Here is a 14926-nt window from a genome sequence, read left to right as displayed (position 1 = left end):
TCGCTCACTCTTCTGGAAATGGGAACGCGTGCAAATCCTTCCATGAGATCGTTCAATTCAGCGCGCGGCGAGCAGATACAGAAACGCAGTCCATATGCAAAAACGACCTCGGGATTATGCACCCTACGAACCCCACGAACCCTCGCGATGCCTCCAGCACTGGCTGCTCCTGCGAAGATCAATCCACATAAAGACGAATCGCATGCCAGGTAGTGCGTACTTTCCATAAGGAGGCGAAGGTACCGGGCTATTCGAGAGACATCTCTCGCTCCCACACCTCCAAGCTGTTGTTGTCGGACGGTTCGTCATCGTCAAAGCACATCCACTCCTCGAATATTGCGTCAGGGCCTCCTACCATCGAATCATCCACATCGATCGGGATGATCGCGCCGATTGCATGCTTGTCTTCCACGTTCGTTCCTCCAGGTCCGCCACCACCATCATGTATTCCAACGACTGAAGCCCATGACGCATGGTTCCTCCTTGTAAAGTCCTCGCTGGGTTCCGACGAATGTTGAACATTTCCCTCCACAGCCATATCTAAGGGTGGGAGAACGACCTCGTTCGCATTGTCTGCGCGATCGCGCGATGCAGTCCTTGCACCATGGGCTAGCAGAAGATTTACTATGTAAGCACGCTCTTCCTTTTCCTTGTCCCTGGCCCGGTCGTATCGTTTGTTGGCTATCTCTATGGCATTTTGGTTGTGCCAGGCACAATTTGACTCTTTAGTGAGGTCGATTTGTTTGTGGTGGAGTAGGAGCTCTATGATGCCGACCTTTCCAGAGTCCACGGCGACATGTAATGGTGCTCGATCGTGCCGGTCCCTACGATTGACATCCACCATGGGCTGGGTGTAACTGTCGTACGTTTGGGCATGTTCAAGTAGGAGCATTGCCAAACTGAGGTCGCCAGCATAGGCAGCTCGATGCCAGAGATTGTGATCCCGGGTTGGAAGAGACGCTATTTCGAGTAATCCTCTTTCCAAGATATCGACGCGCTTTCCAGACGGCTCTGTCGCAACATCCAAGCTTTGGCGGGTAGTATTCAAGGGGACGCTTCCGTAGTCCAACACAATTTCTAGTAGACACCAGTGCGCCCCCAAAAACGCTTCCAGTAGCAGCGAATCACGACTGTTCATCACATTATTTCGATCGATCCGGTCATCGCTCAGTAGTACGCTCAACGTCTTGGCATGCCCTCGTTGCGCTGCCGCCTGCCACAAGCTAATCCTTGAGGGACCAAAGACTCGATTGATATCGACATCCTGTCGAAGTAGCAAGAGCGCTGCCGCATCCATGTGTCCACCGTATACAGCGTTTTGCAGTGGCGTCCTCCGAAGGTGAGATGCGTCCTGGGCATCGACATCGAGCCCTTGCTTGTCGAAGGCTTCGAGCATCAGCCGTATGACGCCTACATGTCCTTGGCGACATGCAAGATGTAGAGATGTAGTTGCCTTTTTTCGATGCCCCTTCCTGCCGTCGATAACAATATCAGAGCATCGAAGAAGCTTTTCGACAACCTGGACATGTCCTTTCCAAGCAGCAATACCCAGCGGCGATGACATCTCATGGCGAACCATCAGGTCAAGATCAATGGCCTCAAATTCGAGCAGAATGCCTACAATCTCGCTTTTCCCCCCGGCAGCGGCGAGGTAAAGAAGACTGCGCTTTTCCCAAGGGGACGTAGCAAGAGCCGTGTTGACATCCAACTTTCCAGACCTCAGCAGGCATTCCAGCACGGCTTTTTGATTTTTAGAAATAACTCGAAATACCCCTGATTTACCCTCCTCCTCGATCCATTGCTGAGTGATCTCGGGTAGCAACAATAGTGTAGCCATAGATGCTGTATCGGGGGAATTGGCTGCGATCTCGAACAGTTCACGACCAACCAACCTAAACATGAGTTTGTCGCAGATTTCCCAAGCAGTCTGGAAAAGGTGGGATTGGTTTGTCCGGACTGTGGCGCATAATTCATGTTCGGTAATATCGACTCTTTGCACAAGTAAATTGAATGTGGAAGTGCATCGAGCTAATATCGCTTCGTGTAGAGGTGTTCTTCTCTATTGAGCTGTTAGCACGAGTAATAAGATGTTTTAGAACTGGATTGGCAAAGCATAGTAAGAAAGCTACATACTAGTAATAAGTTAGCAAGATATCTTAAGAGCTATTCGTGGCGGATACTTCAACCTTGCTGTTTACAATATTTGATCGCGCTCCCGACTCGAGGAGAAGATAAATCATATCGGTCTGGTCGGCTTTGGCAGCGCAATGCAAAGCGGTGGACCCGTCATCAGCTTGCGTCGAGATGTTAACGCCTGACTGCAAGATAGCTTGCACGAGCCCAATATTGCCTTCCGACGCTGCCTGCATCAGCGTGTGGGTACCTGCTGTCGATGAGGCACTTTGGGCATTCAAGGGCACATCGAGTGGGCTTGCCGTCAGGACGTCATGCGGCTTTGCTTGACCACGACCTGATCTTCTCTTAGGAGGGCCAACAGACAATTCTGGATGGCAGTTCCGGATATGTTAACGGATATTATCTTTGCGAGAAGCTCTGAAGGAGCAGCCCGTGACGACACATGCATGTCGGGCTATGCCAAGTCGGTGGCGTGCCTGTACATGTCTGGTGAGGTCGGAACGCAGAGCGAAACCTCTTGTGCAATCATTGCACCGGAAGGGCTTTGTATGCGTCTTTAAGTGTTGGCTGGCTATGTTTTAGTGATTTATGCAAGCGCACGAAGTCGTGAGCCTACTTGTAGCGCCCCAAGGTTTCAAAACGCTTAGAGCATTGTTCGCAACGGAAAACCTCGCTCGATTCCATGCTTTGAGTGTTGAGATGGATGTGTGAGCATTCCAGAGTTATTATCTGTAAGGATGGCTATTTCACCGTCTGTGATTTATTGAGGGTCTGTAAGCTGAGGCTGAGGGCTCAAGAGCAGCCAATCATCAGGCTGAGAAGCGCCCTCTATGACAGGCATTGACAACGCTACAGCATTGGGCGCCTCTTTTACCAACTCCGCGTCCGTTGCATGTTCCCTAGCCCTCAGTTGTCTTCATGCAAATTTTGTCCTCGCCTTTCCAACCTCCTCCCTTCTCTTTCCATATCTCGCTGATCGATTCACCTACGACCGACGACCACTCATCGAGCTAAACTGCTTCTCCTGTACGCTTCTATCAACACGGTGTCACGATTATCGTCCACAAAACTTCGGCTATGAACTTGAGAGACCCGCGCGACATTCTTACGTCCGAGGACGAGATGGCATCTTTCGACTTATCCAACGAAATCACCCACGGCTGGAATCCTCAAGCTACGTCACCCATAGGTGGAGGAGATGCATGGATGAAAGGCGGCGCAACAGATCACAGGTAATTTTTTTTCTGACAGGCAAGTTATGCCTTTTATCAGGACAACCGTGATTTCGTGCAGGCCACGAACGACCCGCAGGAGCTTGGCAACCCAATCATCGATTGGGCTACCCTTGTCACCAACAACGCCCAGGACGCCCCTCTTGGAGATACCAGCGGATTCGACCATGCCATTGACTGGACCCTGTCCAGTGCCGTTGATCCCCCGCTAGACAACAGCTTCTTTCTGAACACGGGGGCAACTCACCAGTACAACACTGCCCTGAATCCATCTACGTACCCGGGAGTACTCTCTGGTTATACCTACCCTGTCATCGCTCCGGCTGCTACAAACCCTCTTGCACCACCAAATGCATCTTCTGGTGCGCATGTCGGCGCCCAGCACCGTATTATCGACACCCGCATCCGTTGCACCGCACCTGGATGCAGCAAGACTTTCCGCCGTGTTGGCGATTGCCGCCGCCACATGCGCAAGCATCAAGCTCCTAAGCTGATCTGCATCGTCGAAGGATGCGACATGAAGTTTACACGTCTGGACAAAGTTCGCGATCACCTTCGCCAGGGCCACAAGATTGTCTTGTAGGCTTCGAGCGTCCGGTGTTCTTCTGGTACACGAACCAAACGGGAGGGGATATGGTAGTGGGCGACTTGATCGAGTCTGGTGTGTTGGGTGGCACGTTGGATCTCTGTTTCTTACCAGATTGTAACCTTCCCTTCAGTCAGTCGTTACCTAGGGACAAATATGGTTGGCGTTGGTGTTATCGATAAAAAATACAACAGTCATTACCGAGAAACTTGATCACCAAGATGCTATTGCTTTTGCTATGTTCGTGAAGGAAGGCTGAGATCGCAGGCCGGGGGTGACGCGAGGATCGGGCCGATCTATGTAGATCGATCCCTCCAAAAGCTGCCCCACCTAAATCTATGAGGACACCAACACCAAACACCCTGAAGCCTACGTCGGCGCCAGGCTTTCTAATTTGCTTCTTCTATCCCAACGTAGTTTTCAGACCTGAATGCTGCCTTATATGAGACGGCACCCGCCGGAATTCTGTATATTAGCGTCTTTATCCAGCCTCATGAAAGGAATACCTATACAGGTGCGTTCAGGAGACAACTGTTTTATTAGGAAACCAAAAGGCTTCCGTACTACACGATCTATCCCCAAACCAAATCAAACCGCCAACCTATCAAAAGAGCCTCTCCAAGAAGAGAAATTGAAAGCAACGTTGCGCCCATCTTCGGCTGTGTCTGCTGGAAGCTTGTCCCATTCCAACGTTCCCGTGACGTGTTCAGTGAAGTACCGAGCTCGCACACCAAGCTCATCTCGAACCAGCACCAAACCAAACAATTGCTGAGCATCGGAAAGACAGGAAAGATAGACCAAAGGCTACTCCTAGATGCTGCACAAGAAAGAAGAAACATCATCGTTCATAGTAGAGAACGAGCCGTGAGAGCGGATGTCAGCGACCTCACCAGTAGTAGCAATCTCGCCGTTTCCATTTCGGCAACCGGTATCGCTATGAGCTAGTCAGCTTATGCAATCCTAGACCCAAACTCTGCAATCACTTACTTGTAGAAGATGCAGTTATGGCCGTTTGCCTTGAGCGAGCTGACCTTGTCGTTCAGCCTTCCGGCACCCTCTGCTGGATGTTAGCTACCAAGTTGTAGAGACTGGAGGTGTTGGGAAGGACTTGCCGCAGATGCCAAAGTGGAAGTTCACATTGAGGCAATCGTTGAAGTTCTTGTTGGAGCAGAGCTGGACGCTGGGGTTGAGCTGCCTCTGCTGGATCGAGGCGGCGAAGGTGGCCGAGGAGGCGAAGAGGGCGAGGATGATGGTCTTGGAGAACATGTTGTTGAGTGGGGATGAGTCGATTGAAGACTTGAAGTGGGAAGATGTGATAATTGAGTGTTTGAAGGTGATGATTGTAGATGATGAGAGATATCTGTTTTCTGCGGAACTCGTTCAGTTCTTATAGCTTTCGCAGCATCTTCAACCCATCCCCCTTTCATGTCTAAAACATCTTCTGGCACTGTCTTTGACCCCCAAAAGCATAGCCATGAGCAAATATCGGCGATATCTCATCGCTGAGACTTGGATACGAGCGTGACTGATTCGAGCAAATGAAGCCAAGTATGCTGAGATGGTGTTGCAAAGGCCCTACACCTCACCGACAAGTAATCACCTCGAGCAGGTCTAGCATGACAAAACATCGCTTGGGCATACCATGATGGACGCAAGATGTGAAGTTCGAAGTAACATGCTTGGCAGCCGTTGGATTAGTATACATCGGAGCACTACCAAGACCGTGCTCGGGCCGGTCTGATCAGTCGAGCGGATCCAGAAAGACGGACCGATCCAGGTAGTCGGAAGACCCTGGATGACCCTGAATCGTAGAGCTGACATGGTGGAGACGGTCCTAATGCAGGTCATAAGTCTAGATTTGTGCCTTGCTATGGACAGAGTGGGGATAGCGAGGCAATTCTGATGACTGATACTCAGCGGTGAAGAGAGCTAAGCTACCTATTCGGTCAGCGATCCAAGCCCTTGGAACTTACATAGTTACTGCATTAGGCAGTGGCTGTACTTTTTGTAATTTCGTATCAGTGCTGGGCATGCTGCTTCTGTCAGTGAATAGACCCGAACTCAGCGAAAGCGCGAGCAGTCCAAGGCCTTAGGGCTGATTCGAATACGGCCTCAGTAACAATCGTATGCTTGGTTATCTCTCATCGTCGCGTTGCATTCTGCTTCTGTGCAAGTAAGCCAGATCCCAGTAAGAACGTGAGCGGAAGGCCATCAATTGTTGTGTCCGTATCCGACGGAGGATACTTTGTCTCGGTAATCAGGCATCGTGGCAATGTATGTTGGATGAAGCTGTCAATATAAGTACCGGAGGCAAAGCTCGCTTTCAATACCAGCTCGATACTTCACTCTCTTTCCAAAGTATCTTCACCATAACCCTTCCAACATTCACTTTCAATCCACAGCCTTCATCAGCTACCTACCTCACCATGACTGCCTCATTCCTCAAGCTATCTCTCCTTGCTACTGCCAGCATGGCTGCAGCCGCCAGCGTCAATGCGACGGCCAACATCGACATCGACGTTTCTTTGGGAGCAATCCCCATCGAGGTCATTGCCGAGAAGGTCCATGTTCCAACCAAGGCCATGGTCGACCTCCTCAACACCGTCGACTATGTCACGATGACCGTGGAAGACTGGTGCCCCCTCCTGCAGCAACCCATTGAAGCCGTCCAGGCCTGGCCGAACCACGTCAAAGAATACGTCTTCACTGAACTCTCGCTCGAGGTCTCAGCCTTGGTCGCCCCGGAAGCCGCCCGTGTCGACGCTGTAACCGAAGTCAAGAGCAACAAGCTTGCCGCTCGCAACGACTCGGTCCGTCGCATGGAGCGTCAGGCGCTTGCCCTTCACGATGCGCGTATCAAGTCAGGCCGAAGCGGCTGCTTCCAGAACTGGGCATGTGGCTCTTGCGTCGTTGCTGCCGGGCTTGCAGGCGCTTCCGGTATCGCTGGATGCACTGGCGCTGCTTTGGCCGCTGTTGAAGGCACCGCTGGCTTTGCTCTCGCCGCAGTCTATGCTGCCTATGTTGAATGCACTGCCAAGGTTGGTGGTGCTACTACCGCCGCCATTGGTGTTTGCCACTCTGGCCTCTAGTTCGATACTGTCGGATGATTCGCGGCTAATGTAGTGAGGTAAGACGTCTGCTTCCTCTTCACCTTGCAGTAAGATTCTCGTCTAACGGTATCATAGATTGTCCAGAGGTTTCATTACGCCAGATCTGTTGGGCGGTTTTGAGCAGAAAACAAGGGGCTACTTGTGGCAAGATTTTGTGGATCGGCGATGTAGCCACCGTGTCTGTATTTGGTCGACGTTTGGTTTGGTTAGTGTTTCGATGCTTCGATTCGAATTAATGGGAGTGAGTGGTCAGATGGTTGTTGGATGTTTAGACGAGGAATTCACCAATACTCACCCGTGTCCCGTGTTCCGAGTATCACCAGCCCTAACGCGCGGTGACATGCATGTTGCACGTCTTCTCTCCGCTTAGAGACGTCGACCGCGCCATTCCCACCTATTGAATGGAGCCATCTCCACAGCAAGCATGTCAGCGATCAGCGCAAACCCTTGCGGCTCGTCGCCATCGCCCTTATTGTTGATTGAGCTGCACGAGAAGCTGCCATATGCGGCTAGAGGGCCCCGCAAGTCTGGACCCTGAAAAGACGTCACCCGCCAAGATATGATGGCATAGCATCAGCCGCTATTGCTCAAATACATGGCAGTCGCTTAGGACTGATGTGAACGAACAATTACGATTCTTTTTGCTGCACCTGCATACCAAAGACCCTGAACGTTCGGTGCGGTCCTTCTACGGCCTCTAGGGACTACCCAGCTAACTGATAGACAGGGACCAGTACCCTCCAATCACACTATTCGACACGGCACCGCCCAGGCCCTAATAGTACTTCACAGACTTCACGTACGTTTACGCTTTCAAGGTATCCAGGATGTCTTGCAGCTTACTAAGAGGTGACAGCACACACCGTCTTCACCATGAGTTCACGACCATCTCTCATGCCGCCCACCGAGGGCTCCTTCCTCTCATCGGGCGCCTTCACTCCCTCTGGCCTCACACCCAATACACGCTCCGAAGCCGAAGCCGCCTTCACCTCCAACAGCGCTTCGCAAACCGATGCGGCTGCTCCCGACCCAAATCTTTTGCCCCTGATGGGGGCCGGTGGAGGAAACGAAACAACAGACAATGGCCCAACTGAAGCTGTCCGCGCTTACACTGGCTACCGCCGCCCTGGCATGGCTCGAGCAAGCTCAGCGAACTACGAGAACGCACTGAAGCGAGCGCAGCAAGCGTCCGTCTCGTCCGACTTCTCCGCCGACTCTGAAGTACCCGACAACGTCACTACGGGCCAAACAGTCGCGTCGCCTACAGGGTCCACTCCGTTCCCTCCTCCCGGCCAAGGTGTAGTGCCGCTCAACTATGGCTCTACTCCCGTTGGCGCCGCTCAAGGCGAAGCAGTCAAGAAGACTCGTTCGCGTGGCTTGAGTCTCAGTGGCCTTGCCCAGCAGCAGGGCTGGAGCGAGCAGGATTACAAGCGTGTATACAGCGCCGACTTGCTTGCTGAAGAACCGAAGAACAGCGCTGGATATGGCTCAGGCCCGAAATAAGAGGCGAGCATGACATCACGGTGCATGACGGCGTTCATGCAGATCAACACTCAGCCCAAGGGAATAGCGGTCATGATAGGACCGCTAGCTTGCTACCACTGCTATTACATTTACCATATCATGAGCTTCATGCAAGGCGTTGGGTGGAGTTCTGCCAAAACATCGAGGTCGCAGGCCGACGATCCTGTTTAATACATCGATTATGATCCAGTGCATTTCACTATCCTTATTGACATGAACGCGATAAGGGCCATAAAGCGTGAGGAATAGCACCTACTAACTGCGCAGCATCACATTGCCCTTCTTTGCCATCTTTCTATACTTCTCGCATCTCAGTCTGTTGTTGCACCTGTATGCCTCTCCACCCTCTCTACACTGCTCTGGTCCCACGCAACATGTCATATCTCTGCATTCGGTCCAGCAAGTCCTTCGCCCGCATGTCTCCTTACATACTTCCTTGAACCCTTCGTTCCTAGCATGCAGTCTTTCGCACTTTGCTTCGCATTTGGTGTGAGCATTACCCATGTCACAGGTCTCCAGACATGTGTCGCGAAAGGCATTGCAAACCCGAGAAGAGGCCTCGGATCCACCCGATGCATACTTGAGTGATAGTGAGCTCGAGTTCTGCGTCCCCGAGGAACGGAAAGGTAAGGCACAAGAGCCAGTCTGGCAATACGTTGGGGTGCTAGCCCGACAAGACTCCACACAATCTCCATCCGGTGCAAGGGAAGCGTTGATCTCTTGCCATGTTTGTTGCTGACATTGCGCATGGTTCTTGAAGCAATTCGGCCAGCGTAGGCTGTCCGCGAGAGCGTCGAGTGTAGGTGGAATACACCTATCGTGTATGCATCTAACCCAGGACTTCAGACAGTCTTTGCATTCCATCGTATGAGCCGGTTCAAGAAGGCCAGCCCGATCAGCGAGGTCTTTGCAGATTTCGCGCTCGCATGCCCCGTTGACGCCGCAGTGTAAGGGACCGGCTGTGCAGAGCTGAAGCTCGCATTGTAGAGTCCGCTGGTGGTCTGTTGTGTGGAGAGGGTACGGCGTTGCGAGTTCATGCCATGGGAGATTGGATTTCATTTTGCGTTCGTGAGGTCTTTCGCAGTCATTCAGGTATAGCTGACAGCCCGTACACGTTGTCACTTCCGTGTCGCCCGCCTTTTTTCTTGCTTCCGCATTCGCTATCCGGTTGAGCTCTACATTCTGCAGAGACAGGATAGGAAAGCGACCGGTGAGGCTGACGTCGCAAAACTCGCACTCGGAGCATTCCAGATCGCTGCACAGGTCGTCGGCTGTGTTTTGATGCGATAACGAGCTTGGAAGTACGAGGTCTTCAGCAGCGTCGCCCATGAGCGAGCGATAGTCGGCGTAGCATGAACGGTCGCATGTTTGCTGTTTCGACCCTCGAATGCCTAATAAGGAGGAGAAAGACAGTGCGCGTACAGTGAACGGAAGAGATAAGAGGATGGCTGCTTTCGGTATCAGCATGGTGGCGGATGGGATGTGTTGGTTCGGGTTGATCGTTGCGAAACGAAGCTTGAACGTGAGTCTGAATCTTTAGAAGTCAAGGAAATAGCCTACTGTCAAGCGAACCACTGAAGCTTTCACTCAATATTAGAGATGACAGTGAGTCCTAACTGAGTTGCTGGTGGAGCTTGAGCGCGTCACGTGACTCGCGCTCATGACGAGAATCTCCAGGTCTGTCCCTTTTCACTCCTGCTTTCGCTTTTCCAATCCTCCTTTTCAACAAGTCGCTTCCATTCTACTTCAATAAAATTCCCGCATCCGATACAATCAGACTTGATTGAAGCAAGCGCGTCTAGACCACGTTAGTCGTGCCTGCCTCGTGGAGTTGCTGCCCATCGGAGTGCAAACACTCAGAGCGGAGAAGCTTGGCTGGATGTTGAGGACCCAGGGTATGGTATTGTATGCTAACTGATAGGCTGTAAGTTGAACGACGGCGCCAATGATCGAGAAAGCGGTCAATCACTCGCTCATTTGGACGTTTGTCAGTATCGGGGTAGCTCTTTCCCTCACTACCGACCTATCACCTGCCTCAAATCATGAGGCAGTCGTTGTAATTCCACTGCCAAAGCTTTAGCCTAGTGCTTTTTTCCACATCAATGTGCTGTTCAGTCACCTACATTACTTCCCTCCTGCACCATTACCTCCAATTCTCTCCTCCTGCCCCTGCCCCTGTCACGACTATCACCTCACTCTACACGCTCACTGAAGATGCGAGTTAACAAGATCCTCGTGGCTCTGTCCGCAATCCTACCTGTTGCACTTTCTGCCAGCATTCCATCCCCAGAGGGACCCTGCCAGCCAGACACCCGAATGTGCCGCGAGAACGGCTTGTTGCAGTGCAATTACCAAGGTGAATGGAATCTAGTACGAGCATGTGGCAACACAGCGGTCTGTACCATTGACGTCGACGACCCCGATGATCGCGGCTCTTGTCTCGAGACAAGTTGCGACAACATCGGCGAAGAGCGCTGCCTCGGCAACGAGTGGCGTCTCGAATGCAACAACGAGCACCAATGGAAAGTCGTCGAAGCATGCCCTGTACCCGGAGTATGCAACGCACTCATGAACAAGACTTCCTGCGCGACCAAGAACTTGCCGCCAACGTACCCTGGTCCTCCGACCCCTCCACAGCCCGAGCCGTGCCAGACAGTGGAAGAGGTGCGATGCTCAAAGTGGTCCAGCGGTCTTCACTACATCGAATCCTGCAACTATGACCAATTCTGGATTGCCCGCACAACATGTGGACCTCAAGACTTCTGTATGTACTGGGTGCCCGGTAAAAAAGTCGTTTCAGGCAAGGTGAAATGTATCTCTATGGCCGGTATCCCGCCCACTGTTCCTCCTCCCAAATCCCTTGACTCTCGGTCGTGGATTTCGCAAGGAACTCCAGATGCTCATAAGTATTGCGATACTGGCACGTCTCGCTGCTCTGGCAACAAGCGTCAGGAGTGTGTCGACAACGTCTGGAAATCTACTATGTGTCCTAAGACTTCCGAATGCGTCAGGCATGACGATGTCGTGCAATGCTGGATGAAGCCACCTACTCCACCGACCGTACCCGAGCCATGCACACCAGGCGATCGAAAGTGCGACTCCGACGCATACGCCCTCATGATTTGCGGAGACAACGAGATGTGGCATACCGAGAAGAAGTGCACCACTTACGGAGACTGCATCACTGACAGCCCAGGCCAAGCGCATTGCGAGACAGGTGGTGTAGGTCCGTCGAATGTCCAACGTCAAACCAACAGCACCGAATGTGCCTACGGGGATTGGGCCTGCGACACCCACCAGCGCTTCATGTACAAATGCGCCAAAAACGGTACATGGTCGGTGCCGTACCAGTGCAGCAGGGCCGGTGGCTGCCAACCCGAGGGACCTACAGATGCTTTCCCCAAGGGAAGGATGACATGTGCGGGCTTTCCGAAGTACTTGTACCCTTACCCTGACAACAGAGTGTGTGAAACGGTCAGAAGCTGCGAGTACATGATGTATCTCTACCCTACTGCTGTAAGTGTCCCCCTTCCCTGCGCGTTCTCTTCTACTACGACGATGCACCTGGGCCTTGCGAACGATGACTAATGCGCGACAGGGCTCGCCTGATGCTGAGACCAAGGAGAAGTACCGCAAGAGCATGTGCGCGGATGAGGCTGTAAGTGGACTATCATCATGATTAGATGGAGTGGGCTAACTTTCTTGCAGTGCATGGACTGCGATCGCTGCACTTACAAACTCGGACATGGAGAGGTGCTACAACCTGATTTGCGCACTCTCCTCCATGGATCGCCGGTGCCCAACAATTTTGACTAGTAATCATGAAATGCGGGACTGAAGCACTATGTCAGCTTTTATACGACAGAGTCAGTTGGTGTTGGGATTGGTGTGTATTGGACAGTACACGCAGCCTAAGAAGTATGTCAATATGCTTTCTCAATGGCGGAATGTCTTACCTTGGGTAAACCTATCAATAGTCATCTGCAACCTTCTACCAAGATGAATGGCTTACCAGCTCAATTACGAGTTTCAAGCGAGTGACACTCATTTGATATGCCTTTCCCTTACCATTCACTATCCACCTCGACGTCATAACATCTTTCACAACGCCGACGCGACTGATCAACACTCTCACCCACCTCTTGACCCATCACTCAGTTACCACGCATTCCTCTCCCAACACACGAACCAGACAACCATAACAACAACCGCGCAAACATGCACCCCATACTCCTACTCCTATCCACCCTCCTCATAGCCCCCCTCGCCTTCGCCGCAACACCAACCACAAACCCCCGCACTACAACCTACCGATGGATCCCCAAACCCGCAACCCTGCTATCCGAGATCCCCGGATCCGGCGTTTGTGACGAGGAGATTGAGTATTGCATGAAGGTACGTATCCGCCACTGAGACCAGAGAAAGAGATTCATTGCTGGATTCGAGCTGACGGTTTGACAGACCAAGATGGGTTTGACGCGACAGCTACAGATGCAGCAGTGTAAGCTGTGGGCTTGTGCGTTTCATGATACGGTAAGCCGGGTTGGTGAAGGATGGGGATGTGAAGTTGGCTAATATGGTCGTAGTGTCCTGGTACTAGGTACTGTGATGTTGAGTACACCCTCTAGCGACGTTTACGGGCGTGCTGTGAGAGAGATAAGCGTAAACTGCCTGGTGAGAATTTGGGACATATATGCATGGATGGTGTTAGACAGTCGCAGAAAAGACCAGCCATCTGGAACAAAATGAGGAATTGGTCACTGATGAATGTGAAGTATCTCTATATGAGCCAAAGGACCCTTCAAACTTTTGTTCCTCTTGCTGCGCCGATCTTTCCTTAGCGCCATGCTATGCTCTGAAACCACTTTTGTTGTATCCGCAACTCCTGATGCACCATTCATGCTGGGGCCCCGAGAAACCTCATCAGGTACCCTCCCAACGGTCCAAGAAGCGGGTATCCCGTGTTGTGACCTCCATTCCTGCCGAGCCACAGGGCATAGGCACCCACTACCATGGCAAGACCAACAGCCCCGTACCGGCGGTGGTACCAAACACGCAGGTTGATATACCGGATGGTCTTGACGGCCTGTCTCAGGGTCTGCGCGCGGCGGAGGTCCTGCTCCTGCTGCAAAAACAGCATCTCGCCATCTTCCAAGGTAAGATGACGCAGACTGTTGTTTGTCGCAGACGATTTGAGTACGCTGGAGGACGAGATGCGCCACCACTCCCAACTGTTGAGCGACGCAGGAGGTAATCTCTCGTATAGCTCAACGGTCCGAGCGATGTGGAACTCGACGTCGAAGGGCTCTGGGAGCTTCCCTAGCATGACATAGAGTATGTCTTCGTCCTCCTTCTCGTACTCCAGCAGCTCCTCCCTCTTGGATAGCACCACAGCTGCGAAGAGGTATATGGGCATGACGGCATGTCGAGCCAAGAAGAAGTCAAACAGCCTCGTGATATCCTTGTAGTCTTGTATATTGTGGGCGAACATGGTGATTGTTCCGGCGAGCGCGAATGACGGCTGGCTTTTGGGGAGATGCTCATACAGGACGGGATCGGCGGCACGGAGGATCGGTCGCAGCAATTCGAGCTGGGCGAGGGCTGGGTCGAGCGACGACAGCATAAAGTCGCGAATGCGAAGCAGGCTTAGTCGAGCAACTGCAGCGGGGGCATGTTCCGGGCCGAGGACGAGTAGGAAGACCTGGACGATATCGTGGTAGCCCTGGAAGTAGCAGAGCGTGGGGTGATGGCGCAGGACGTCGAGGATGACATCGGAGAGCTGCTCCTTTCGACGATTGAGCTGCTTCTCAGATTCTGGTCCTATTAGTATGAAACACAAGTTGGCTCGCTTGTATGCGACATACCATTCCTGGGGTAGTAGACAAACGCGCGGTTGACGTCCAAGCCAACCTGATGCTCATCCTTGTGCTCGGAGAGATGTTTCCATGGCTCCTTCTCTGAATCCTTGTCAGAGCATCCTAGCAAGAGAGGCCCTATAGTTGTCAGCCTAGTGTGGGGATGCGTGCAATGGGAGGCCTACAAGCAGTGCAACGCAAGATATCGCTGACAAGGCCAGATGGACTGGTCGCGAGGTCTACCAGAGCGGTGACGTCGCCATTGTCGATTGCGGCGCGCACCAGAGACTCCTTCTCCTTCTCGGCAGGCGTGAGGTGGGGGACGGGGGTCGCGTGGCGCGTGGGCAGGCTGCCAGAGCTCACTGAGCGCGACACGGAGCCAGAGGGAGTGCGTGATGCCATGACAGTGCCCGCATTTCGAGACGTGCCCTCAGTACGCGGCAGCGGCAAGAAAGAGCTGGATCTGGGGCGCGATGACGTGGC

At 52.6% G+C, this 14926-nt stretch overlaps 5 protein-coding genes across 5 annotated transcripts; 3 read left to right on the top strand and 2 right to left on the bottom strand.

Moving 5' to 3' along the window:
- Positions 1-4937: 4937 nt before the first annotated feature.
- Positions 4938-5220, bottom strand: J4E90_007515 (uncharacterized protein; the record flags this gene model as incomplete). The annotated part of the gene is made up of 2 exons (XM_051437051.1): positions 4938-5009; positions 5092-5220. 2 exons carry the CDS (start codon positions 5218-5220, stop codon positions 4938-4940), a joined length of 201 nt encoding a protein of 66 aa, XP_051288797.1.
- Positions 5221-6380: 1160 nt separating this feature from the next.
- On the top strand, positions 6381-7043 carry J4E90_007514 (uncharacterized protein; the record flags this gene model as incomplete). Its single annotated transcript, XM_051437050.1, has 1 exon — positions 6381-7043. The coding sequence occupies one exon, from the start codon at positions 6381-6383 to the stop codon at positions 7041-7043; it is 663 nt and encodes a 220-aa protein (XP_051288796.1).
- Positions 7044-7659: 616 nt separating this feature from the next.
- On the top strand, positions 7660-8567 carry J4E90_007513 (uncharacterized protein; the record flags this gene model as incomplete). The annotated part of the gene is made up of 3 exons (XM_051437049.1): positions 7660-7665; positions 7857-7863; positions 7921-8567. 3 exons carry the CDS (start codon positions 7660-7662, stop codon positions 8565-8567), a joined length of 660 nt encoding a protein of 219 aa, XP_051288795.1.
- A 2235-nt stretch (positions 8568-10802) lies between these two features.
- J4E90_007512 (uncharacterized protein) lies at positions 10803-12267 on the top strand (the record flags this gene model as incomplete). The annotated part of the gene is made up of 3 exons (XM_051437048.1): positions 10803-12022; positions 12071-12104; positions 12187-12267. 3 exons carry the CDS (start codon positions 10803-10805, stop codon positions 12265-12267), a joined length of 1335 nt encoding a protein of 444 aa, XP_051288794.1.
- A 1218-nt stretch (positions 12268-13485) lies between these two features.
- On the bottom strand, positions 13486-14845 carry J4E90_007511 (uncharacterized protein; the record flags this gene model as incomplete). The annotated part of the gene is made up of 3 exons (XM_051437047.1): positions 13486-14402; positions 14453-14581; positions 14629-14845. The coding sequence occupies 3 exons, from the start codon at positions 14843-14845 to the stop codon at positions 13486-13488; spliced, it is 1263 nt and encodes a 420-aa protein (XP_051288793.1).
- Positions 14846-14926: the final 81 nt, after the last annotated feature.

This window comes from Alternaria incomplexa (assembly GCF_024043165.1).
Source record: "Alternaria incomplexa strain BMP 0042 chromosome Unknown scaffold_11, whole genome shotgun sequence".
NCBI lineage: Eukaryota > Fungi > Ascomycota > Dothideomycetes > Pleosporales > Pleosporaceae > Alternaria > Alternaria incomplexa.
The sequence above is the reverse complement of the archived record's forward strand: the minus strand, read 5'-3'. Positions and strand labels throughout refer to the sequence as shown.